This window comes from Manis javanica, chromosome 10 (genome assembly GCF_040802235.1).
Source record: "Manis javanica isolate MJ-LG chromosome 10, MJ_LKY, whole genome shotgun sequence".
Classification (NCBI taxonomy): domain Eukaryota; kingdom Metazoa; phylum Chordata; class Mammalia; order Pholidota; family Manidae; genus Manis; species Manis javanica.
This window is the reverse complement of record NC_133165.1, coordinates 23,538,771-23,566,010: the sequence shown is the minus strand read 5'-3', so window position 1 is coordinate 23,566,010 and position 27,240 is coordinate 23,538,771. Positions and strand designations below refer to the sequence as shown.

Below are 27,240 nucleotides of genomic sequence, written 5' to 3'. Positions count from 1 at the left end.
GAGGCCAGTATCACTCTAATACCAAAACCATGCAAAACACTACAAAAAACTTTTATAAACCAATACCCTTGATGAACATAGATGCAAAAATGCTCAACAAAATATAGCAAACTGAATTCAAAAATACATCAGAAGGACCATACATTATGACCAAGCAGGATTTATTCCAGGGATTCCAGGGTGGTAAAATATTTGTAAAATCAGTATGATACAGCACATTGAAAAAGGAAAGCTAAAAATCATATGATCATGTCAACAGATGCTGAAAAAGCATTTGATACAAGCCAACATCAATTCATGATCTACGAAGTGGATATTGAGAGTCCTAGGCAGAGCAATGAGACAAGAAAAAGAGAGGAGTCATCTAAATTGGTAAGGAAGAAGTAAACTGTTGCTATTTGAAGATGACATGATACTATATATAGAAAGCCCTAAAGAATCCACCAAAAAACTATTAGTATTACTAACGACTCAGCAAAGTTGCAGGAAACAAAATCAATACACAGAAATCTATATGCTAACAATGAACTATCAGAAAGAGTAATCAGGAAAATGCTTTTCTTTTCCTTTTCCTTTTTCTTTTTTGCTGTCTCGCCAAAGGGTCTAGTGCTGAGAACCTACTGCCCGCGGCGGCCGCGCAGGCCGAGCTGGCTGGGGGGTCACCGCGGCCTGGGGGGCACTGAGCTGCGAGCCCCGAGCTGCCTGCCAATAGCGCGCCGTCTCCCAGCAACTTGGGAGCGCGCGCCGCCAGCGCACAAGGCCCGCCAGCGCACAATGCCCCCCAGCGCACAAGGCCCGCCAGCGCACAATGCCCGCCAGCGCACAATGCCCGCCAGCGTACAAGGCCCGCCAGCGCACAATGCCCGCCCGCCTCTAGCCCAGGCGCACTAGCGTAAGCAGGCAGTCTGGCAGACGGAGCCGCGGAAGCCGCTCGCCTGCCGGACAGAGCTCGCTCGTCGCTCCAAATGGGAGGATTTCTGAGCAAGCTCCGCCCCCAGCATTCCGCCCCCGATCCGGAGGCCAGGCGCCGGCGCCCGCGCCCGGCCTTCCTCTCAAGCCCCGCCCGCCCGGCAAGCCCCGCCCCGACGGCTCCCTCGGCCCGCCCCGATCCTATTCAGCCCTCAGTCCCCTTTCGTTTCCTTGGGTCCCCTCGGAGACCTTCCCGCTGGTAAGACACGCTGACCCTCCCCAGACCGAGGACTTGACGTTGACAGTATTTTTTTCTCAAGTTCTAAGTGGGTTCTGTGCCCTTTTCACCTTTTCAAACACCTTGGTGCGTTTCCACCGTGTCCTGCCTCCCTTTTGCCTCTGTTAAGAGATGTGCTGCCAGAACTGTTCCCTTTTTTCAGTTCTTTTTTTGGGGGGCTTTTTCTATTCCTTTTATTTTTACTTTTTATTATTTTTGGTATCATTAGTGTTCAGTTACATGAGAAACACTGTGGTTACTAGACTGCCCCCATTATCAAGTCCCACCCTCATACCCCATTACAGTCACTGTCCATCAGCATAGGGAGGTGCTATACAGTCACTACTTGACTTCTCTGTGTGCTATACTGCCCTCCCCGTGCCCACCCCACTACATCATGTATGCTGATCCTAATGCCCCTTGTTCCCCTTTTCCCTCCCTTCCCACCCACCCTTCCCAGTCCCTTTCCCTTTGGTATCTGTTAGTCCATTCTCAGGTTCTGTGACTCGGCTGCTGTTTTGTGCCTTCAGTTTTTTCTTTGTTCTTATGCTCCACAGATGAGTGAAATCATTTGATACTTGTCTTTCTCTACCTGGCTTATTTCACTGAGCATAATACCCTCTAGCCCCATCCACGTTGTTGCAAATCCTTCTTTCAGTTCTTATAGCTCTGAACTTTAATACAGTATGGGTTAGGAGAATACTTGGTAAATCACTTAAAATATCCCTGCTTCACATGAGAATACTATCTGTCTGTACAGTATAGTACTATAATAGGTTTTATTACTTTTTTATCTTTGGACCAATACATTGTATCAGCCCAGCTCAAAGAGGTGTACCCAGGAAACCTCCTGAATGGATATAACTTGGCTGATAAAGATGATTAGATTAAAAAGACTTGTGTTCTCCTTTAGTCCCAGTAGCTGAGTGATAACAACAAAATTCAAAACTTTGGTGACAACCCTAGATCCTTGATAAGTACATTTATTTGAAAATGTGAACATTCAGGTTTTTAAAATGTTTGACTTTGGGTGTATATTTCTGATGATTTAGCATAAGAGATTGAAGGATTCTTGTATACTGCGTCCTTGCACGTCCTTACGCACACTTTTCTTCCACTGTAGTTTTACTTGTAGGAGCAGTTTTTCAATTTCCCCCTCAAAGTTGTTGAATCCATTGCAGGGACAGCTGTTAAGTACCTGCCACTTTCTGCCCTTAGGTGGAATGGGGAAAGTTGCCATAAAAATGCTGTGTTTTGTGTTACTTAGAGGCTTAAGCTCTCTGGAAAATAACTGAACCCACATGGTTCTTAAGGAATTTAAATTTTCTGTCATTTTTCTAAGCTGCTTTGATTCCATAATGTGTCTCCCATTCTCCACAGGGACTGTGGGACTTCACCACACCAGTTTGGCATAACACCTCCAAGAAGATACCCAATCCAGCAGGCCCCGTATTCCCGTGTGCTTCCCACGCTGTGCTGGAATGGCGGTCACGGGAAGCGTGTGCTGTCTCCTGGTAATTCCAGAGTGGTGTGCAGGCCTTCGACAGAGAGGAGTGCTCCTCCCGGGAGCAACCTGGCTCATTTGCCAATGTGAGCATTGCTCGAGGAAAAAACTCCCAGTGTGTCCACTTTATTCTCTTGCAGTTGTTCATCTGACAGAGTAACTGTAACTCAGAGGAAAGGAAAAAGCTCCTTATGTGAAGGAGAAATTTCAAGTTCTAGTTATTGAGCAGTTTTTTATTTTCTGAGTTTTTCCCAAGACTGTACTTTTAACAGCTAAGGGCTATTTGTGTGAGTGTATAAGTTACCCTTTTTCTTGTTGGATAGCTTCTGATTTCCAGCGCCTGAAGTTCATGCTATGGAGCATGATCATCAGAATATCTTAATGCTAGAATCCTGTTTTCTGTTACAGAGCAGCGCAGATCCCTAAGGCCCCAGACCCGTGGTCAAAGGAGGCTGTTCTGCTTGCCCTCGAACGTTGGAAGAGGAGGAAAAGGACAGTGGAGGAGGAGGAAGACCAAACATCTGCTGCTGGTCGGGAGGGTAAAAGAAGGTACCACGCCCTGCAGAGTACTCAACGTGCCTCCCACACGGGCTCCTGGGGTTTGTTGAAAGAGAGATCACTCCCCAGAAGAATCAGAGGCCACCTCCTGTGTGTGAACAGCAGGTCCCCTTCTTCAGCTCTCATGGAAGAGCTTGGTAACAAGAGCTTTAATGCCTTGCCTTTCATTAGGCACAGGTTACATGCATTTTGTAGTATTCCTTTTCCGTAAGTACTAGAGAAAAGCCGACAGTCAGTGGTGGTCCTGAATGCCTTAGTCCTGCTGTCCGCGGGGCGCTGCTGGTTGGCTGTGCTGCCCTGCAAGAGGAGGCAGACACCAAGGAAATTCACTGCGAGAGAGTGAAGCAACTCAAGATGTCACGGGGTGGTGGTGGGTGAGGGGGTTCTAAAGGTACATAAGCACTAGCCCAGAGGAGGAAAACCTCAGGGGCATAAGGAAATGAGGGAGGGAAGGATAATGGCCTGCAAAAATCTGAAGGACTATCACATGAAAGGAGGACAATTGGCTTGGCTTGGCTCCAGGTGGGATCCATAGGCGAAGTAAGTGAAAGAGGAAGTAGGATTGCCTCTAGTGCAGGGATAAACTGCTCTGTGGTTGACATTCATGAGCCAGGAGACAGTGAGCTGTCTGTGCTGTCACAACGGTTGGATGACTATTTCACAGGAAAGATGGTTAGGGAATTTGTTTCAGTTTGAATCTTAGAAAAAGGGGTTGGTTCCTCCTAAATTTTTTTTAACACCTTTACTGAGGTATAATTGAGAAAAATAAACTGTGCCTCTTTGAAGTGTACAATTTGATCAATTTTGACATGTATCCTTATCAGAATTATTGTCCTATAAATTTTCCTCTTTGAAATCAGATAGGAATATTTTGAGTAACTTGCCACAATAACTATTTTGTCTAAATTTCATACCCACGAAACCATCCCCACAATCAAGTTAATGAACATCACCATCACTGCCAGAAGTTTCCCGGTGCCCCTTGGTGGAGCCTTCAAACCTCCCTCTCATCCTGCCCCTGTTGCCAGGCATTCATGGGTTCCCATTCTGTCACTATAGATTTGTGTGCATTTCCTAGAGTATACGTAGGTAGAACCATAGGTTTAATTTTTAAAATACTGAGCTTTCCCTTTCTGACTTTGTGAGACATGTTTAGCTGAATTAACAGTAAAGTTAACAACATTATCCTTTTCCATTACGTTGGAATGATTTTGTGACCGTTGATGAAGCCTTAAAACAATGTCGGTGCCTTTCAGTAGCACATCTGTGTTTTCCCATTTTATTTCCCTGTTAGGCGTGGGCCTCTGAAGAGCAGCCTCAGTTCCCAGAGCTCAGATGATGAGTTGCACGAGAGACCCTCCACCTCTGCTGTAAGCTGCTCGAAGGGCACGTGCACATGTGGCATCCGTATGTTCAGCTGCAATGCCATTTCCAGTTCCTACAGCTCCACTGGAGGCATCTCTCAGGTACACCCACCTAGTGGTGTGAAAGAAGTGGGTTCTTTGCATTTATTAGTTGATTATGCAGTGTTTACTAGCCAGCTTCTATCAGATGCTGAGATCTCCTCTAAGCTAACAGCCGTTACCAACCCTTGAATGATCGCTATGGACCAGTGGAACAAACTAGAAAGGCCAGAATGCCTATGTGGAAAGCTAATACAAGACAGAGCCATTATTATACATAAATGGACAGAGGATGAATAATTCAAAAAATGGTACTAATTTGATTAAAAAGGTAGATTGAATCTGAATTGTATTGAGTCATAAATTCATCCTCTAGGCACTGGGAATTTAATGAAAGTTTTAAAAATATGTGGTTATAATTCTTTTTAGAAAGGATGTAGTGTAGACTGGAGAACAGATCAAGTTTTGCTACCAGAATGACTTGGGTTCAAATCTTGACTTTGGCACTTAGTAGCTATAGACTCTTGGGCAGGTAAAGGACTTAAACTCTCTTTTTCTCATCTCTAAAGGATTGTTGTAAAGATTGAAGGGAATGTTTGAAAAGCACCCATTACAGTGCTTGTCAGTAAGCAGACACACAATATACAGGAGCTAGAAAAAAAGTAACGCACGCATGAAGGAGGTTTTTGAGAGGAGAAGGAATTTGACATAAGTTTTTATCTGTACAGAAGGCTCTTAGTGTAATATAAATGACACATTAATGATAAATGACAAATACAGGAGCTGAAGGCCCCAGCCAAGCAGTTATGGCAATGCAGAGGATAACAGTACGAAGCTCTACCTGGATCTATTCTGCACTAGGCCCTCTGCTGAGCACTGTTCACACATTTCCTCAATCAGTGATCACAACAGACCTGACGTACAGTCACTGCCCCTTCTTACAATTTTACATCAAATGTCATACATACACAAAGGAAGAAAAAATATCATGATGAACCTCCATGTGGCTCCAGCAGTTAACAGTGTTTGGTCAGTCCTGATCCATCAACACCCCCACCCCAAATTGGTTTTCCTCTTGTGTTTTTAAGTACAAACATGTTTCACCTGTAGGTACTTCAGTGTATTTTTGAAACTTTTTGAACATTAATAACCACAATGCCTCTATTCCTCTGAATAATAATGACTTAGTGTTAGTTATTATCGCTCCAATTTGCCCTTCTTACCCTCACTGTCTTATTACAGTTACTTTGAATCAGCTGCTCTTTCTGATGCAAGTTTTCCAACTTTGGCCAATGACGGCCCTTTTAAATAGTGGCAATTGACTCACTTTTCAGAAGCCCCATGTCACAAAGAAATGTTTTTTTAGTCACTTGAAAAGGAGAGTTTATATACAGTGTTGGATTAGAGCCACAGAATTATGTTGAATGTCAGATCTTATGTTATTCCTTAGGGTCAGTCACGTGACTTGTGTTTGGCTTTTAGCTCTGGAAGAGGCGGTGTCCCAGTGCCTCACCCATCTCCAGCCCAGCCTCATCTTGCTCGCAGACACCAGAGAGGCCAGCAAAGAAAATAAGGTAATCGGTGATTTGCTGTGTGGATTAATGAGAGGGTGGGAAAGGAGGGAAATTTAGTTGGCTCTTAGGATTTCTGAGATTCTGATTTGCAGAATCAAAACGGTTCACATCTAAGGGGCAGAGACGGTGCCACCCTGAATCGATCTCATCTTTTGCAGTCATCACTCAGTGACCACACCAGCCTCTGCTCCACCTCATGCTGCAGCGTGAGGGGCTGCGGCATAAGGGGAAGGGCTTGCATGGGACAGAGTGAACAGAGTGACTGATGGGAGTGGGCAGCAGGCTTCACATTCTAGACCCCATCTGACCCCCTAGGTGCCCGACTAGAATGCCACTTTCTTAGAGATAGAGTTGTGACTAGGACTCTCAGAAACTTGGCAGGTTGTATGTAACATTCTGAAGATTGTTTTCTGCTTGTTTTAAGACAAAGGTGTCTGTGTGGCTACTGTGAACTGCCTCCCTTCATTTCTTTAGGAATTTTCTTTGCTTCTTTTTGTTGTCTTGACACACTGAGATCTTAGTCACGGTTTTTCTAGACTTTGGTCAGCTGGTAGTTAGGAGGGTGTAAGAAGTTATCCAGCACTTTTCTAAACTTAATTGTGCCTCTTCTTCCTACAGAGAAGAGGACGTTTCTCAGGAAGCTGGCTCTACTGTTCTGCCGGTAGACAAGGAGTCCCAGGGAGAACAGGGTAAGTTGATGAACGTGTGGCATGTGTTGGTGGTAGTGTGTATGGTTGGCGCATGGACCACGACCCACTGGACACACGTACTAAGCCTTGATTTGTGTGGGGTCTGTTAGTTACAGAGAGAGACGTTCCTGTCCTTCAGCTTTATGGTCTGGTAAGGGAGAAAGGTGGCCCAGACTCGTATAGCATAACTCAGTCCACCTGCGGGTTCGGGGTAAGGTAAGCCTAGGTGGGGAATCTGAGCAGTCCAGGCAATTTCTGTCCAGTAAGCAACCATGTGCACGCATTTGGAGCAATGACCACTTCACGTCGTCTTGACTGTTAGAAAGAATCTTGCCAACACCATCCAAGAGCCCAAACCATGGAAATAGTATTTCAGAGACACCTAGTGAAAGTTCAGTATTAAAAACTATCATTAATCTTCAATTGCATGAGGAGCACTATGTTTACTAGACCGTCCCTTCACCAAGTTCCCCTCACATACCCCATTAGTCTCTGTCCATTATTGTAGTAAGATGCTACAAAATCACTACTTGTGTTCTCTGTGATACACAGGCCTCCCCATGCCCAACCACCATTATACATGTTAATCATAAGGCCCGCTTTCTTCTTCCACCCTTCTCCTTCTCTTCCCACCCATCCTCCCCAGTCCCTTTCCCTTTGGTAACTGTTAGTCCTTTTTTGGGTTCTGTGATTCTGCTGCAGTTTTCTTCCTTCAGTTTTTCCTTAGTTCTTATACTCCACATATGAGTGAAATCATTTGGTACTTGTCTTTCTCTGCCTGGCTTATTTCACTTAGCATAATACCCTCTAGCTCCATCCATGTTGTTGCAAATGGTAGGATTTGTTTTCTTCTTATGGCTGAATAATATTCCATTGTGTACATGTACCACATCTTCTTTATCCATTCATCTCCTGATGGACACTTAGGTTGCTTCCGTTTTTTGGCTACTGTAAATAGTGCAGCAATAAACACAGTGGTGCATGTGTCTTTTTCAAACTGGACTGCTGTATTCTTAGGGTAAATCTGTAGGAGTGGTATTCCTGGGTCAAATGGTATTTCTATTTTAGGCTTTTTGAGGAAACTCCATATTCATTTCCACAATGGTTGAACTAATTTACATTTCCACCAACAGTGTAGGAGGGTTTCCCTTTCACCACAACCTCACCAACATATGTTGTTGTTTGTCTTTTGGATGGTGGTGATCCTTACTGGTGTGAGGTGATATCTCATTGTGGTTTTAATTTGCATTTCTCTGATGACAAATTATGTGGAGCATATTTTCACGTGTCTATTGGCCACCTGAGTTCCTTCTTTGGAGAACTGTCTGTTCAGCTCCTCGGCCCAGTTTTTAGTTGGATTATTTGCTTTTTGTTTGTTGAGGTGTGTGAGCTCTTTATATATTTTGGATGTCAACCCTTTATCGGGTCTGTCATTTATGAATATATTCTCCCATACTGTAGGATGCCTTTTTGTTCTATTGATGGTGTCCTTTGCTGTACAAAACCTTTTCAGCTTGATATAGTCCCATTTGTTCATTTTTGCTTTTGTTTCCCTTGCCTGAGGAGATATGTTCATGAAGAAGTTGTTCATGTTTATTTCCAAGAGATTATTGCCTATGTTTTTTCTCAGAGTTTTATGTTTTCATGGATTACATTCAGGTCTTTGATCCATTTTGAATTTACTTTTGTGTATGGGGTTAGACAATGATCCATGTTTCCTCCTTTTTTGCAGCCACCACCTCTGGCTTTGGAACTACAACCCAGACCACCACCAGCGGGACCAGTAGCTCAGTGTTTGGCAGCACTCCGTCATTACCCTTCACGTCCGGGGTGTTAACAGGCCCTGCTGGCAGTGGGGGCTTTGGGATGAGTGTGGCTGCACCCCACAGCATCTCCACCACTGGGGTGTTCGGCTTTGATGCAGGACAGAGTGGGAGCACTGGCAGCACGGCCCCTTTCTTGGGAGGCTTGAGTCAGAACTCCCTGGGTGCAGCTGGCCAGAGCACATCCTTTCCCTTCCACGTGGCCGGCACACCTCAGAACATGTCTGTGTTTGCAGGTGAGATGTGGAATGGGCTCGGTTTGCACTGCCAGGCGCTGTTTTAAGTGACGACATGGTCTCTTCTCTCTGAGCTGTATGCTGTGGTGTAGAGACAGATGTTATCAAGATGTTATCTGTAAGCAGTGTCAGGTAGCTGTGTAACTCATGACCAGAGGAGCTATTTAGGTAGACAGCAGCAGCCTTTCTGAGGCAATTGCAAACTGAGGCCATGGCCATAGTTCCAGAGTTGGGAGCAGGGACAGTGGCTGGGGGTGAGGGCATTGCAGGCATAGGGGCAAAGGAGCAAAGGTAGACAGGAGCCTAATGTTTTCATGAGCAGACAAAAGCCAGGTGTGGCTAGAGGTTTAAAAAGGAAAGTGGGATAAAATGACACTAAGAGACAGGCAGAAAGAAATTCATTCATTGCCTTTTGAAATGTTTTTGTTAAAGTACTAAGGGAAGTCACCATAGAATTTCAGGCTCAAGGAAGTGATTTTATTTGCCATGTGGAAGATGCATGATAAGGAGTTTGGGCCCAGGGAGCTTCTGTTTTCTTCACTGTACATAAGAGCTCCTTGGAGCATGTTAGGGGGAGATGTGTACCAAGGAGGGCCTCTCTCAGTAGTCATTATGGAGAGGGGGAGAAAATAAAATGCAAGAGCCATGCTGGGAAGTTGTGAAGTCTGGGAAATTGTGGTTAGGAATTTGAAGCAAGGCCGGTCAGCACAGTTGTGTGTATCTGCCCAGCAATAGTGAGCCTTGAGGTGTGAACCTAAAATAAGTGGATAGAGAGTGAACCCAACCTGGTTAAATGGCACAGGGAGCAGGAGGGGCAGGGGACTGACTACAGGCCCTGATGAGGCAGAGGATCTGGAGTGGGTGCGGTTGGCACGGGAGCAGGGACAGCACTGTGCTCACATCCGAGATCTGGGGGAGGATCAGTTCCTGGTTGCAATAAGGTGTGACCCCTAGAGGCCAGGTGGGGTGGAAGATTACATGCAAGGTCAGCACCGTGGCAGGCACCCACCCCACCTCAGGCCTAGACAGATACAGATACATGTGAGAGGATCTTCCCAGAGAGCCACTGTGGACGGTAGCCCAGCACTGGGCAGGAGGCGCCATGAGGGCAAGCGTGTGCAGGAGATCGAGATTGAGTGGGCCTGTGGGAGGATGGGTGCTGGCTGTGGTGTGGGGCTGCGGTGAATTAGAGGAGAGGGAGCAAGCAAACGGGGAAGAGACATAATATTAGTCATGAGAGAAGGGAGGTGCACCCAGTGTCCCCCTCAGCTGTGCTGTGGTGGCCAAGGGGGTGCAAAGGTTCTCCTCAGGTGGCCAAAGTGCAGCTAAGGGGCTTGTGCTCTGCTGCAGCTGGTGGTGGGGGGGGTGAGCTCCAGCTCACGTGGAGCACAGGGGTTAGGACCCAGTCACCCCATGTGCGGTGCGGGCTAAGGGATCCTGTGGGGATGCATTTCCAAGCAGACATACCCCTAGTTCATTGCTGCTTATTTTGACACCTTCTTCTTGTGGGCCTAGTTGTCACAGTTCTTTGCGGTCTCTCCATTCCAGGCACATCCACACCCACCTTTGGTCAGAACACCCCTGCCCCTGTAGTGGGTGCATCAGGCAGCAGCCTCTCCTCTGGGGCATCCTCAGCACCTGCCCAGGGCTTTGCTGGACCTGGAACCTCTGGTAAGTCGCAAGTCTCTCTAGTCAGGGTGACCTGCGTATTCCTTGAAGATGAGGTGGGGTTGTTGGGGGAGTGTTGTGTATTTTCCTTGGCCCCTGTCCCCACTGCAAAAGAGAATTGAAAGGCAGAGACAGAGCAGTGAAGCAGAGGAAAAGTTTTATTTAAAATTACTTACAGAAAAAGTGCAGTCAATCTCAGAGAGAAGCACCCCGAGAGGTTGAAAAGAGAGAGTTTAAAGTGAAAAGTTTATGCACTTAGAACGTGCAGGTGACCTCACGGAGAGGAGCTCCCTGAGAGTTTGGGGGTTCCCCCTTTTAAGGATTCTTCAGGAATGTGACTAAGGGCTGGGGCTGCAGACCTGTTAGGTGGTCTTTGAATAATACTTAGAACTAACTTAACACAAGCAACTTCCTGCTGTGATTTCTCCCTGGGAGCCCAGCCTTCTTGGTCTGGGTGCATATCAAACAAGACTGCCTGCCTGGTCCCCAAGGTGGGCTGAGTTATTGTCTGTTTGCTAGAGAATAAGTTAGGAATCTTACTTCTTAACATCCTGGGTATTAAAATGCAATCTTATCTTTAAGATGGAATCCTTCCTGCCTGTGACTATGTTGTTTTTGCTGGACTTGCTTGCCATTATTAATTTCCCAGATTGCAAACTACTTGATTAGTGCCAAAGGCGGTGGGGGTGGGGGTGGGGAATGGCATGTAGGTAAAGTTAAAAAAATAAGCTGGGCCTGCATGATTAATACAATAAAGTCATGGGCTATGCTGAGGTACCCTCCTTTCTCTGGGGAATATTCAAACACTCCAGGCCAAGTTGGTCCTGGCTTTTTGAGCTTTAACTGATTCACTTTGGGTCATTTTTAGTGGGCTTTTTCCTGGCCTTATTCCCTTTCCATCCCACTCATATCTATTTTCCTGCGTAACAGGGCACAGTGCCTCAAAGAAGAGGCCAAGAGAGAAGTGACCTCACTGGCAGTCAGGTGCCACTGAGGAGCAGGGAGGGAGTGGAGGCCTGGGACTGCTGAATGCCTAACTCTGGAGATCTGATATGGCAGCACAAACATACATTTCATGGTGTTTTCATGGTACTCTCATGATTAGGGGGTTGGAGAGCTAAGATAGGCAGAATACCTGGAGAGACTGAGATTCCAGCCACTTGTGGAAAGTAGGGATCCATATCTGGCTACTCTGGGACAAAAGAAAGCCAGGCAATCTGAGAGATTTCCAAACAGCAAGAGGGCTGCTAAAGGGCCAAGGATTGCACAGAGCTTATTGCTCAGGAGAAAGGAGAGGCAGAGAAAATTGTCCAGGTGCACTCTGCACAGCAGGTTGGGAGCTTTCACGATCTTCTGGAACTCCAGCTCCCTGGGTGGCTACACAGCTCCAAGGACCACCTCTGTGATAAGCAGCCTACTGCGCCTTTCTCCCAGCCAGCCCCACCTGGCTTGCAAACCGTAAAACCCAGCCCTTGCATTCGGCCAGCCCTGTCTACAGCAACTACAAATGCAAAGCATAGAGCCTTATACCTGTGTGTTCGGCTAACTGGTTCTGGCAGTGGAAACAGGCACAGCAGCCAGGAAGCAGGAAACAGCTCTTTCCTCCCCCCAAGCACCAATGCTACTCCCCTTCAACCACCAACATTGCTTCAGGGGCTGAGCAGCTCCAGAGAGTAGAGCTTCTGAGCACTAGAGGGTGCCATATACAAATATGAAATGTCAAAGGAACCTGGTTCAGAGTAAAATTATGAATATGAATACAACCCCTGAGAAAGATTCAAATGAAATCGTTTCATAAATCTGCCTGAAAGGCATTTCAAAATAAAAATCATTAACATCCTCATGGAAGTACAGAAAAATATTCAAGAACTCAGGGAGGAATTGTGGTTGGAGTTCTAATCATTATTGAACACAGTATCAGAAATGAAACATAAAATGGAAAGTTTTAAAAGCAGATTAGATATGGTGGAGGAGATGATAAATGAAATACAAATTAGAGAAGAGGAATACAAAGAAGCTGAGGCACAGAGAGAAAAATGGATCTCTAAGAATGAAAGAATATTGAGAGAACTGTGTGACCAATTCAACCTGAAGAATATTTGTGTTACAGGGGTACCAGAAGGAGAACAGAGAGAAAAGAGGATAGAAAGTGTCTTTGAGGATGTAATTGTTGAAAAGTTCCCCAGTCTGGGGGAGGAGATAGTCTCTCAGGCCATGGAGGTGCACAGATCTCCCAACACAAGAGTCCTAAGGAAGACAACACCAAGACATATAGGAATTAAAATGGCAAAGGTTAGGGATAAGGACAGACTATTAAAAGCAGCCAGAGAGAGAAATAAGATGACTTACAAAGGAAAGCCCATCAGGCTATCATCAGAATTCTCAGCAGAAACTTTACAGGCCAGAAGGGAGTGGCATGATGTATTTAATGCAATGAAGCAGAAGGGCCTCGAACCAAGAATACTTTATCCAGCTGGGTTATCATTTAAATTTGAAGGAGGGATTAAACAATTTCCAGATAAGCAACAGCTGAGAGAACTTACCTCCCACAAACTGCCTCTACAGTGTATTTTGGATGGACTGCTTTAGATGGAAGGATTCGTAAGGTGTACTAGGTGTCACCAGAGGTGGTAAAACCACAGTAAAGAAAGTAGAACAGCTAATGACTAGGCAAGATTAAGTGAACTATCTCCAAAGTCAGTCAAGGGATAGACAAAGAGTACAGAATATGATACCTAATATATAAAGAATGGAGGAGGAAGAAAAAGGAGGAGAAAAAAAAGAACCTTTAGACTGTGTTTGTAATAGCATATTAAGTGAGTTAAGTTAGACTCTTAGATAGTAAGGAAGTTACCCTTGAACCTCTGGTAACCACAAATCTAAAGCCTGCAATGGCAAAAGTACATACCTAGGGACTATCTCCCTAATTGTAAATGGTCTGAATGCACCCATCAAAAGACATAGAGTCACTGAATGGATAAAAAGCAAGACCCATCTATATGCTGCCTACAAGAGACTCACTTTAAACCCAAAGATATACACAGACTAAAAGTGAAGGGATGGAAAAAGATATTTCATGCAGCTAATAGAGAGAAAAAAGCAGGAGTTGCAGTACTTGTATCAGACAAAGTAGAGTTCAAAACAAAGAAAGTCACAAGAGACAAAGAAGGACATTGTGTAATGATGAAGGGATAAATATAACCATTATAAATATCTATGCATTCAACACAGGAGAACCTACACATGTGAAAGAAATACTAACAGAATTAAAAGGGGAAATAGAATGCAATGCATTCATTCTATGAGACTTCAACACTCCACTCACTCTGAAGGACAGATCAACCAGACAGAAAATAAGTAAGGCAAATGAAGCACTGAACAACACATTAGAACAGATGGACCTAAGAGACATCTACAGAACTCTACACCCAAAAGCAGCAGAATACACATACTTCTCAAGTGCACATGGAACATTTTCAATAATGGACCATATCCTAGGCCACAAAAAGAGCCTTGCTAAATTCAAAAAGATTGAAATTGTACTAACCAGTTTGTTCGACCAGAAAGGTATGAAACTAGAAATAAATTAGGCAACAAAAATGAAAAATCCCACAAACACATGGAGGCTTCACAACATGCTCCTAAATAACCAACGGATCAATAACCAAATAAAAACAGAGATCAAGCAATATAGGGAGACAAAGGATGACAATGATTAACACCACAAAATCTGTGGGATGCAGCCAAGGCTGTGCTAAGAGGAAAGTATATTGCAATACAGGCCTACCTCAGGAAAGAAGAAGAATCCCATATGAACAGTCTAAACTCACAATTAATGAAACTAAAAAGAGAAAAACAAATGAGGCCCAAAGTCAGTAGAAGCAGGCATATAATGAAGATTAGAGCAGAATTAAATAAAATTGAGAAGAACAAAACAAAAAAAAGAATTGATGAAAGCAGGAACTGGTTCTTTGACAAAATAAAGAAAATAGATAAACCCCTGGGCAGACTTATCAAGAAAAAATGAGGGTCTACATACATAAACAGAATCAGAAATGAGAAAGGAAAAATCACTACGGACACCACAGAAATACAAAGCATTATTAGAGAATACTATGAAAAATTATATACTAACAAACTGGATAAGCTAGAGGACATGGACAGCTTTCTAGAAAAATACAACCTTCCAAGGCTGACCCAGAAAGAAACAGAAAATCTGAACAGACCAATTACCAGCAAGGAAATTGAATCCACAGTCAAGAAACTACCTAAGAACAAAACCCCTGTACCAGATGGCTTTACCGCTGAATGTTATCAAACATTTAGTGAAGACCTAATACCCAACCTCCTTAGTTTTCAAAAAAATAGAAGAGGAGGGAATACTCCCAAACTCATTCTACAAGACCAACATCACTCTTAATACCAAAACCAGGCAAAGACACCACAAAAAAAGAAAATTACAGACTAATATCTCTGATGAACATAGATGCAAAAATACTCAACAAAATCTTAGCAAACTGAATTCAAAAACACATCAAAAAGATCATCAGGATCAAGTGGGATTCATCCCAGGGATGCAAGGGTGGTACAACATTTGAAAACTTCCATCAACATCATCCACTACATCAACAAACAGGACAAAAACCACATGATCATCTCCACAGATGCTGAAAAAGCATTTGACAAAATTCAACGTCCATTCATGATAAAAACTCAACAAAAATGGGTATAGAGGGCAAGTACCTCAACATAATAAAGGCCATATATGACAAACTCACAGCCAATATTATACTTAACAGCAAGAAGCTGAAAGCTTTTCCTTTAAGATCAGGAACAAGACAAGCACACCCACTCTCCCCACGTTTATTCAACATAGTTCTGGAGGTCCTAGCCATGGCAATCAGACAATACAAAGAAATAAAAGGTATCCAGATTACTTCAAGCTCTACTACGAAGCTACAATAATCAAGACAATTTGTTACTGGGAGAAGAACAGACCCACAGAGCAGTGGAACACAATAGAGAGTCCAAATATTAACCCAAACATATATGGTCAATTAATATATGATAAAGGAGCCATGGGCATACAATGGGGAAATGATAGCCTCTACAACAGCTGGTGGTGGCAAAATTGGACAGCTACATGTGAGAGAATGAAACTGGATCATTGTCTAACCCCATGCACAAAAGTAAATTCAAAATGAGTCAAAGACCTGAAAGTAAGTCTTGAAACCATAAAACACTCTGAGGAAAAAAACAAAGGCAAAAATCTCTTGGATATAAACATGATCAATAAATTAGTTCAACCATTGTCGAAAGCAGTATGGAGGTTCCTCAGAAAACTCAAAATAGAAATACCATTTGGCCCAGAAATTCCACTACTAGGAATTTACCCTAAGAATGCAGCAGCCCAGTTTGAGAAAGACATATGCACCCCTATGTTTATCGCAGCACTATTTACAATAGCCAAGAAATGGAAGCAATCTAAGTGTCCATGAGTAGATGAATGGATAAAGAAGATGTGGTACATATACGCAATAGACTACTATTCAGCCATAAGAATAAAACAAATCCTACCATTTGCAACAACATGGATGGAGCTAGAGGGTATTACGCTCAGTGAAATAAACCAGGTAGAGAAAGACAAGTACCAAATGATTTCACTCATCTGTGGAGCATAAGAACAAAGAAAAAACTGAAGGAACAAAACAGCAGAGTCACAGAACCCAGTAATGGACTGACAGCTACCAAAGAGAAAGGGACTGGGGAGGATGGACTGTGACTGTAATGCCATATGTGGGGGGGGGGGAATTGATAATGGGGAACATCTACTGACCATAATGTTGTTCAAGTGATTGTATATTAACCATACCAAAAAAAATAAAATAAAATGTAGAAAAAGAAAGAACCTCAGCTGTTTCATGGGCACCAGGCTTGCCTTTGGGGTGATGGAAATGTTCTGGAGCCAGAAAGGGGTGATGGTCACACAATCCTACGAATGCACTAAATATCACTAATGGTAAAATTTACCTGTCTTTTACCACAATAGTTTTTAAGACAGAACATACAGATGAGAAAAAATGTTAATGTCAATACCCACAATTATTTCCGTATTTTTACTCCATTTCTGCCCTTGGACATAATTCATATTTGTGAAACACAAACCAGAAAATACCACCCTTCAAGAGGAAATAAACTATCTCATGATGGTAGGTAAACAATGGAGAATCCAGAATGACACTCCCCTCCAGAATTCTAGTCACTTGCTAAGCTCTAGCAGCATTCTCTCTCTCTGCCCCTACAGAATTTTTTTTCTTTCCCAAAGGCAGTTTATATCTGATGGATACCTGACCCTCAAAATTCATTCCTAGTACTCAAATACAACCATGTTTGTTAGCTAAGTTCTTTACAATAACAGGATAAAAGGGTAGAAACTAGCAGTTCCACCGTCTACTTAACAAGTTTACTTGTTTACTAGTTTTTGCCCAAATAATCCAGTGTAACAATCCCTCTCTACAAATATGGCCTTTTATAGCTAAACACAATACAGCTATTGTAATCTTGAATCCATAGTCACAAAAAAATTAAGATTGAGACCAGCAAATTCTCTTAGTTTATGAAAGGTATTAAGGATTTTACCTGCTCTAAGTACCTCACAGAAGTTGAACCATACTTTATTTATCTTTTTGTGACTAGCTTATTTCACTTCGCATAATGCCTTCAAGGTTCATCCTTGTTGTCGTGTATCAGAATTTCTTTCCCCTTTAAGCCGAATAATCCCACTGTTATGTGTACATGACATTTTGTTCATCCACTCATCCATCAATGGACATGACAGGTTGCTTCCATGTCTTAGCTACTGCGAATAATGCTGCTGTGAACCAAGGTTCCTGAAGCTCGGTGTTCAGTGATTTTGGGTATATATATGCAGAAGTGTAAATGATGCCGGATCATAGGATTTTATTCTTTGTTTGAGGAAATACCATTACATATTCCTTAGCAGCTGCACAATTTTACATTCCCACTGAGAGTGCACAAGCATTCCAATTTCTCCACATCCGTGACTGTCCTGACCTGCAGGACTATCAACGGGGGTCAACGACCTGGAGGAGAGAATTGAAAAATAAAAAAGAATGGGGCAAGGGACACAAAGAACGACCAGCAAGACAGGAGGTCTGATCAAGCTGGCACAGTTTATTGTTTACAGGCTCAATTTATACAAGTAGCAAGTAAGGGGTGGGTCAGGAGATAATTGGACCTTAGGTGGTGCCGGCGGGGAGGTGTAGAAGGGTGATTGGGTCTTGGTTGGCGCAGACGGGAATGGAGGACCCGGAAGAGAAGCGGGGAGTTTGCCATTTTGGGGGCGGGGGAGGTGTTTCTTGCTTAACAAAGGACAGAAAAGGCACATGCTGTGAGGTAGCCTAACCACTAACTCTAACTTAGAAATGCAAATGTTGCTAGGTAAACTAACCCCTAGCTCTAACCTAGAAGTTCACTAAATGTGCTTCTTAGTAATAGGGGAAAACTTGCTTCTAACGCGTGGATGGGTTCATTGTTGCTGACTTTACAGGAAAGATTTCTAGCTGATTTTACAGGAAAGATTTTTACTCAAAACGTTGCTGTTGTCTTAAGGCTTTTATGACCGAATCTGCTTAAAGGCCCACAGATTTGCTCCCAACATCTCCCCCGTTTTTCTTATATTGAAACAGCCAGCCTAGCTCTGGCTGGGTCAAGGCCTGTGCCTGTCTTAGGTTGTACGGCTGAAGGAAATCCTTACCCGTCATGGGGCTATAGTCTTCTAGCGACTATACCCTGTCTTAGGTTGGTATTCCCTATACAACCATATCTTACCCGTCATTGGCTACCAGTCTTGATTTGTTGTAAAAACGAATGTTTTTGAGTGAGAATTCTGTAAAGCTGAGTACTCCAAGGGGGCGGGTACAGGGGTCTGATCCTCAGTGGGTACCTTCCATATGGGTACCTGGCACGCGAGGAGAGCTCCTTTAGTCTTACAGACTGTGCTGAAGAGAAGGGAGTTGCTTGATGACGCATGAAATGTCCTTATTTTTTGAGGAGAGGAAGATGCTGGAGACAAACCTCTATGTAATCAGACATGTCCCTCAAGGCAGGTTTTTCACTGCCATTACCCTGGGTACTCAGCCAGCTTACTCAAGGACTCTTAGCATATCTGCTGGAGGAGGGAGCTTCTTCATCATCACTATCACGAGCAAGTCTGTGATAGTGGACTTGAATAGGCTCGCCTACAAGGGTGTCTATTTGCTTTTTTACAAGGCTCGTCAGATGTTTAAGAGCCCAAGGGCCAAAAGACAAGAGCAATATTAATCCTATAAGGGGGCCTAAGAGAGAGGGCAAAAGAGTAGTGAGCCATGGCGAGGTAGAGAACCAATTTTTATACCAACTTTCACTCTGCTCTCTTTCTCTAACCCTTCTCTGACCCTTCTCATACTATCTCTAACAACCCTTGTTTTGTCAGCATAGAAACAACACTCTTCTTTTAGGGCGGCACAAAGCCCGCCCTGCTGCAGAAAGAGCAGATCTAGTCCCCTGCGGTTTTGGAGAACTACTTCAGCGAGGGACGAGATAGAATCTGTCAGGTCAGAGATTCCTTTTTGCAATTCCTGGATATCTTGATCTATAGTGGCACTGAGTTCGTGATAGCGAGAGTTAGAAAGAACTAAGGAAGAGATGCCCGTACCGGCACCTACAGCTCCTAAGCCAAGCAAAACAGCAATAGTAACAGCAGTAATGGGTTCTCGGCGGGAGCATTTAGGGAGGGAAGGGTCTGAAGATTGTTCCCAGATATGGAAGAACTCGTCAGACCGGTAGTAAATAAGCCTGGGTATAACTTTTACAAGAACACAAAATCCATGTTCTTGCAATACGGGGTTGTAAACACAGGGGGTGAGTCCATCTAAGCAGGCCCACCAAGCGTCTTTTGGGGGAATAATATATCGGGGTCTCTGTTCAATGGGGAAGATTTCTCAACAGAGGTGAGTATACTCATGAGGGATCTTTTGAGGAATATTAGTTATACAAGTCCCATTACCGACTACTTGGGCTAAGGTTAGGCCTTCCCAACTAGTACATTCCCAACGACAGCTGTGAGTATCATTGGGGGTAGAGAAATTGCCAGGGATGGCAGTGCCTTCATAGAAGGGGGGGAGGAGAGATAACATAACCAACATTCGGCGGTAAGCTCAGGGGTGGTGGAATTAATACTGAGAAAGGTCTGATTTATGAGAGTGAAGACAAGGTTTTTAGAACTCGCTGGAGTGGGCACTAGCGGTGTAGGGAAGGGTTTAAGACTACTAGTTGTAAAGCTATGTTTAGGTGAGAGGGTGGAGAGCTTTGGTGAGGGAAGGTGTTTCCCACCTAGGACTGTATTTGGGCCTATGGCAACAGAAGGGGTGGCGGGGAGCTCTTTAAGGAGTCTAATAGAAAAGGTGATGCCTTCATCATAATGGTCTTTATATAAATGAAGGCCCCAAGTGTATCCTTGCTCCCAGTTTGAGGCTTGCATCCCTTTTTCAGTAAGTGTGATGGAGAGAGGATTGCACCACCCTTTAGCTCTATTTTCAGGTTTGCACTCGGGGAGTATTTCAGGGTATTTATGCCCCTCAAAGGGGCTGTGGGAATAATTGGCTTTGACAGTGATAAAGTCCCAGGAAGAAGAGGGTTTCCAGTAAGTATCCCCTGTAGTCTCACACCCCCATGATGCACAATAATAATCTGTCTTGCCTCTGCATTTATGGAGGAGGTGACGGGGCAGGTGTTGCCCGGGGCAAACATAAAAGGGAAATGACCTAAGAACTGACTGGCGCCCCGGGTCAGAGCACCCAGGGTAGGTGAGACCTGCACGAGGGATAAAAGGCGCTTCACTCTGCTCGAAGAGATGTTCTACTCCCCAAGGGGCTCCTGCACCGAGGGCTAGCTTGCAGAGATCGGGCTGTAGAACGTTTGGCCACCAGACATCTGGTGATGTTTGAGAGCGGGACCAAACAACGTCTCCTCTTTCAGACAGCACTACCCAGGTGTAGTTCCAGGGGAAATGCCGGGACTTCGCGGGAGGTGGCGCTGGCTGATGACTCAGAACTGTAGTCGTGATCAGGAGAACGAGGATTGTTGGTGACTGCATCTGCAATGGAAGGAGAATTTGTCTCAGGCCGGGAGGGAGACTCCCATCTGGACGGTGGTGAGTTAGCAGTTTTAACTAGTCTCTCAGGGAGCCATCAAGGCTCAGAGTTTTGCTGGTCATAAATGCAGATGGACCCTCTGCCCCAGATTATAACAGGGTCAGGACCTTTCCATGCAGAGGTCAGTGGGTCTTTTCATTTTACTAACGCTTGAAGCTCATTGGTTTTTGGGTGCCATAACCGATCGGCAGCTGAGCGTCTGTGGGAGCCGATCGTCAAGAAATTAATGACAAACAAGGCATGACTAAGTTGGTTATGGGGGCTGATGGTCGTATACACGAGGGGATTGTTCTTGAGGCGGGAGAGCGTGTTTTTAAGTGTTTGATGAGCTTGTTCTACAATCCCTTGCCCTTGGGGATTATAGGGGATGTCTGTGATATGTTTTATCTGGAAGTCAGATCAGAAGCGCTGGAATTTAGCTCCTGTGTAACCTGGCCCATTGTCAGTTTTTATAATTTTTGGCTTGCCCAGCACTGTAAAACAGCGCAAGGTGTGGGTAATGACATCTTTAGAAGCCTCTCCGGTAAGGGGCGATGCAAAGATAAAACCACTAAAGGTATCTATAGTAACATGAAGATATTTCATCTTTTTAAAGGGGGTGAAATGAGTGACATCCATTTGCCAAATTTCATTCCAGATCAGTCCCCGAGGGTTCACTCCTAAATGAGGAACAGGAAGATGTGGAGCACAGTCATTGCATCTTTTGACAATTTCTCGGGCTTGCTCTCTGGTAATTTTGAACATGAGCCGCAGAGTATTTGCTGAAAGGTGGTGGAGGGAATGAGCATGCTGAGCTTGAGTTAGGGGTACACTGCTAAAAGTTGGTGCTATTAAGGGAAGAGTATGGGTGGCTTGGTCAGCAAGGGCATTGCCTGCTGAAAGAGGGCCAGGGAGTCCTGTGTGAGCTCGCAAATGGCCAATAAAAAGGGGTTGGAGCATCGGACTATGAGATATTGAATTTGTTTGAACAGATCAGTGGTGTTAGATGAAGGTTTAATAAAGGGAGTGGTTTCTAGGAGAGGTACTGAGTGAGCTATATAAGAGCTGTCTGTATATAGATTGAAAGGGGCATTAGGGAGTGATTGGAACACTTGGAGAACTGCATAAAGTTCAACAAGTTGAGCAGATGAAAAGGAAGTGGACAGGGAAACAGGGGTTTTACCTTGAATAACATATGCTGCTTGCCCTGTTGCTGAGCCATCTGTAAAGATAAGGAGGGCTTCTTGCAAAGGAGAGGGGGAGGTAACTTTAGGGAAAACTAGGGGATGCAGTCTGCTAAACTGAATCAAAGGGTCAGTGGGATAGTGATTATCTATGGTCCCAGCAAAGGAGGCACAGGCGATACCCCAGTCATCATTGGTTTGTAGCAACCAATCTATCTGCTCTGTAGTATACGGGACTACAATGATATCAGGATCTTTACCAAAATACTGTCTGCTTAATTTTCTCCCTTTTATGATAATAGAGGCAGCTAGGGAAAAGTAAGGTGTTATGACTTTTATAGGTTTGTTGGAGAGGTAGACCCAAAGAAGAGGCTTGCCTCGTTGTTCAGGGGTCTTGGCTGACTGCCAAAAAACTCCTACTGGAGCATGGGTGGTGGCACAAATGATAAGATATAAAGGAGAAGAGTAGTCAATCTGAAAAGAGGTTTGTAGAGAGATAGCTTGATTTATCTGTTCTATAGCAGCAACTGCTAAGGGCGTGAGGGTGCGGGGGGAAGAGGGGATGTGAGTCACCTGTTAATAAATTGTTTAAGGGAGTTAAGCTTTCAGGGGGAAGTTTCAGGTATGGTCTTAAAAACTGTAGGTTGCCTAGCAATATTTGAAAATCGTGCAGTGTTTTGAGAGAGGAAGTTTGGAGCTCTATTTTGGGTGTGAAAATCTTGTGAGCCTGGAGGCTGTAGCCTAGGTAAGTATAGGGTTCAGAAAATTGAATTTTATTGGGAGCAATTTTTAAATGAGAGGCCTCTAGGGTTTCTATAAGGTGTTGAAAACAGGCAATGCCTTGGGCTTCATCAGGAGAAGCAATAAGGATGTCATCCATATAATGAAGGAAGTAAATATGAGGCCATTGTCTCCTAACGGGGACTAAAACTCAAGCTATGAATTTTTGGGCTAGGGTAGGGCTATTCACCATACCTTGGGGAAGAACGCGCCATTGATATCTAGGCATTGGTTTGTTAAAGTTGATTTGGGGAAGGCTAAAGGCAAAATGAACACAATCATCAGGATGGAGAGGGATAGTAAAGAAACAGTCTTGCAGGTCTATAACAATTTTATAATAGTTTATGGGTATGGCTGCGGGGGATGGGAGACTGGGCTGTAGAGCACCCATAGGTACCATAACTTTATTAATGGCTCGAAGGTCTTGCAGGAGCCTCCATTTGCCTGATTTTTTTGCAATGACAAAGATGGGGGTATTCCAGGGGGAATTAGAAGGTTCAATATGACCTGCTGCCAGCTGCTCCTGTACAAGCTGCGTGGCTGCATGTAATTTTTCTGTCTTCGGAGGCCACTGATCAACCCAGACAGGCTCGGTTGTTTTCCATGTTATTTTATCAGCATGCTGCTGGGGTACAGGTATGATTGTGGCCTCTAGGAGAAAGGGAATCTTAGTCTCCTTTTTTGAGTATTTGATACGATGGTCACAGGAGTTTTAATGCCTTGTGCATTTTTTCCTAACCCTTGGCCTGGCAAGTAGCCTTGTGTCAGCATCTGCTTGGTCACTAACTCATTTGGGCTACACATAATAATATTCATTTGACAGAGAATGTCTCGTCCCCATAAGTTGACTGGAAGCTTAGGAACTACAAAGGGAGTAACTGTCCCTGAATTCCCTTCTTGATCTGACCAATGAATGGACTGGGAACTAATTTGTGGGTTTTGAGACTGCCCGATTCCTTGTAAGTGGGTAGTGGAGTCTGTAAGGGGCCAGGAAGAGGGCCACTGTTCTTTAGCAAGAACAGTGGCATCTGCTCCTGAATCTAGGAGGCCTTGAAAGGCTTTTCCATTAATGGACAGAGTTAACATGGGGCGAGCGCATGTGATTTGTTGAGCCCAATAGATGTCTATGGTGCCGATGTCACCCATTTCGCGGTGCTCTTTAAGGCACTTGTTAGAGGAAGGGATAAGGGGTAAAAGGAGGAGCTGGGCAAGAGTAGTTTTTGCTGGGATGTATAGGGGGCCCTTAAGCGTGGAGGCTAAGATTTGGATATCTCCTTTGAAATCTGGATCAATCACTCCGGGGTGTATTTGAACCCCTTTTAGGGAGGCTGAAGCGCGTCCCAGAATTAAGCCAAAGGTGTTAGCGGGGAGGGGGCCTCGGATGCCCGTCTGCAAAAGCTTTGCCCATTCTTCTGGAGTTAATATTGTGCTGGTGGTGGAACAGAGGTCCAATCCTGGGCTGTTTTTTGTGGCTCTCCAGAGGTCTGAGATTGACTTTGGATTACTGTCTGACATTGGTTTTGGGTCGCTGTTGAGGGGATGAACCCAATTGCCCCAGGGTTCATCCTTTGCAGGGGGGCTGGCGGTTGCCCCCTGAAGGGGTTTCCCTGGTTCTTAACAGGGAGGGGGAGACCTTGAATATCGGTTTTTGACCAACAGTCTCTGGCCCAGTGATATCCTTTTTGACATTTGGGACAAGGGGTGGAGGGGGAGAATGGATTAGTTGATTTAGGGGCATTGCCTGAACTACTAGGGAGGGGCAGATTAAAGCTAGAATTGGGGGGTCGAGGGTCTTGAGGCAGTGGGCAATCTTTGGCAAAATGACCAGGCTGCTAACTTGCGGTCATCATGCCACAAATCTCCTTTAGTTCCAACCTCAGGAGCAGTACTCATGGGATGTTCCTCATCTATATCAGGGTCACCACTTTCTTCCTCAGGGTTATCGGGGTCAAGTAATCTAGGGGAGGGGCTTCGTGGGATAGAGACTCCACTATGTAGGGAGACAGGGAAAGTTAAAACAGGGTTGGATGTTTTCTTCTGGTTTTGCCCAAGTGATTTTGAGGGGGGGGAACGCTCTTAGAAGGGGGTTTTTGGATGTAAGTTATGTGAGTCAATTTGGAGAGCTCTTGATCTAAATCACGGATGGCCTGCAGGAGTTGAATCTGCTCTTTTCTGTTTTTGACCATGTGCCTGAGGACTGAGAGGTCATTTGTCATATGCAGATGCTCATGGGAGAGAGTTGATGAGGCAGGGAACACTTGGTCAAGGACAGGGAAATGATAAGGTGGTGGTGGGAGGAAGGGAGGCAGGCTTACAGGTGGGCTTATAGGTGGAGGGCAGGGCATAGTGGCAGGGATGGGCGGGGTGGCATGAACAATAGCAAGGCCTTTTGATGGCCAGTTAGAATTATTATGGCGCGCTGCCCCTTCCTCTAGCGTGGCCTCATCAGCAGGACTAAGGGGCTCATCAGGGTTTAGGTCAATGAGAGTAGGGTAAATACTTGGGGGAGGAATAACAGGATCAGCAGAACTATCAAGGGGAGGGGACGGAGAAAGAGACTCAATTGTTGGCAAGGGAGGGAGCTCGCTTGGGTCCTGGGAGGGGTTTGTAACAGGATCTGAAGGGTGTGTTTTAAAAGAAGGGGAAGCTGGCCGGGAGGCTTCGGAAGGGGGATGGGAGCAGGATTTCAAGGTTTTTTCTCCCTCAATAACAACTTTCTGAAAATCGGGCCATTTGCGATGAACGCGCAGGATATCATTAATGAGATTCCAATAGCTAAATGCTGACACAGGCACTTTTCCTGGACCAAAAGCTCTGTAATAGTCTTGAAGGCAATCGCCCATGCGTTGCCATTTCTTTTCACTAATGGTCCCTCCTTGAGGGAGCCAAGGACAGACATCTTCTAGGAAGACAAAGAAACATTTCAAATCTTTTTTCTTAACCCTTGTTCCTCGTGTCCTGAGGGACTCCTTGAATCTGGCTATAAATAATTCTTCTCGGGAGGGGGGATTCTTGCCCCATAATCACTTTACTTACCATCCTACTTTGTCGCCGCGGAAATACACACACGAGTCTGTCTCACGCCGGGTTCAGAACGTGGCGACTCAGGCGAAGGTCTCGCTACAGACACCTCCTTTTGTGGGTGGGTGGGTGGGTAGGCCCACCCTCCAGGGGCGACGTTCACCACCCTCCTGGGGGCGATGTTCCTTCCTCTTCGGTCGATCGGGCCTTCTCACGGACCATCTGGGGCCCCACGTTGGGCGCCAATTGTCCCGACCTGCAGGACTATCAACGGGGGTCGACGACCTGGAGGAGAGAATTGAAAAATAAAAAAGAATGGGGCAAGGGACACAAAGAATGACCAGCAAGACAGGAGGTCTGATCAAGCTGGCACAGTTTATTGTTTACAGGCTCAATTTATACAAGTAGCAAGTAAGGGGTGGGTCAGGAGATAATTGGACCTTAGGTGGTGCCGGCGGGGAGGTGTAGAAGGGTGATTGGGTCTTGGTTGGCGCAGACGGGAACGGAGGACCCGGAAGAGAAGTGGGGAGTTTGCCATTTTGGGGGTGGGGGAGGTGTTTCTTGCTTAACAAAGGACAGAAAAGGCACATGCTGTGAGGTGGCCTAACCACTAACTCTAACTTAGAAATGCAAATGTTGCTAGGTAAACTAACCCCTTGCTCTAACCTAGAAGTTCACTAAATGTGCTTCTTAGTAATAGGGGAAAACTTGCTTCTAACGCGTGGATGGGTTCATTGTTGCTGACTTTACAGGAAAGATTTCTAGCTGATTTTACAGGAAAGATTTTTACTCAAAACGTTGCTGTTGTCTTAAGGCTTTTATGACCGAATCTGCTTAAAGTCCCACAGATTTGCTCCCAACACTTGACAACATTTGTTATTTTCTGTTTTTTGGTCATAGCTCTCCTGATGGCTGTGAGGTGCTGTCTCACTGTGGTCCTGATCTGCATTTCCCCAATGACCAGTGATGTTGAATGTCTTTTCTTGTGCTTACTGGCCGTTTGTACATCCTCTTTGGAGGAATCAAGCCCTTTGCTCATTTTCCAGTCAGGTTATCTTTTTGTTTTGTTTTTGAGTCGCAGGACTTTTTGACATATTTTGGATATTAACCTCTTATCATATTTATGGTATGTAACTGTATTTTGTCATTCCATAGGTTGCCTACCCATTAGCTGTTTTTAATATAAAATAGTCTGGCATCTGTGTCTTTTAAAATATTTAACTTTATTTTCCACTGAGAGTCAAGATGACTAAAGTGCAGTGAGTTTTTAAGGTTTGCCTAGCAACTCTGGGATATGTTACATGGACCTGCCCAGTAATTAGCATAAGGTGATCACTTCCACAGAGAATCTGTAACTCATATATTAAGGCCCCTCACCTAGAGCAATAGCCCGGCACTAAGTTCACCAGCACACAGTGAAT

General features: G+C 44.7%; 1 protein-coding gene and 1 long non-coding RNA gene across 2 annotated transcripts; one reads left to right on the top strand and one right to left on the bottom strand.

The window, feature by feature from the left end:
• Positions 1-965: 965 nt before the first annotated feature.
• Positions 966-26,910, top strand: LOC140843844 (nuclear envelope pore membrane protein POM 121-like). The gene is made up of 9 exons (XM_073214257.1): positions 966-1,168; positions 2,567-2,776; positions 3,099-3,239; positions 4,543-4,714; positions 6,134-6,225; positions 6,844-6,914; positions 8,647-8,973; positions 10,522-10,644; positions 26,720-26,910. The coding sequence occupies exons 1-9, from the start codon at positions 966-968 to the stop codon at positions 26,908-26,910; spliced, it is 1,530 nt and encodes a 509-aa protein (XP_073070358.1).
• LOC140844006 (uncharacterized) lies at positions 17,816-25,949 on the bottom strand. The gene is made up of 2 exons (XR_012122062.1): positions 25,835-25,949; positions 17,816-20,797 (listed from the first exon to the last, which is right to left on the bottom strand). It is a non-coding gene; the product is annotated as an uncharacterized lncRNA (long non-coding RNA).
• Positions 26,911-27,240: the final 330 nt, after the last annotated feature.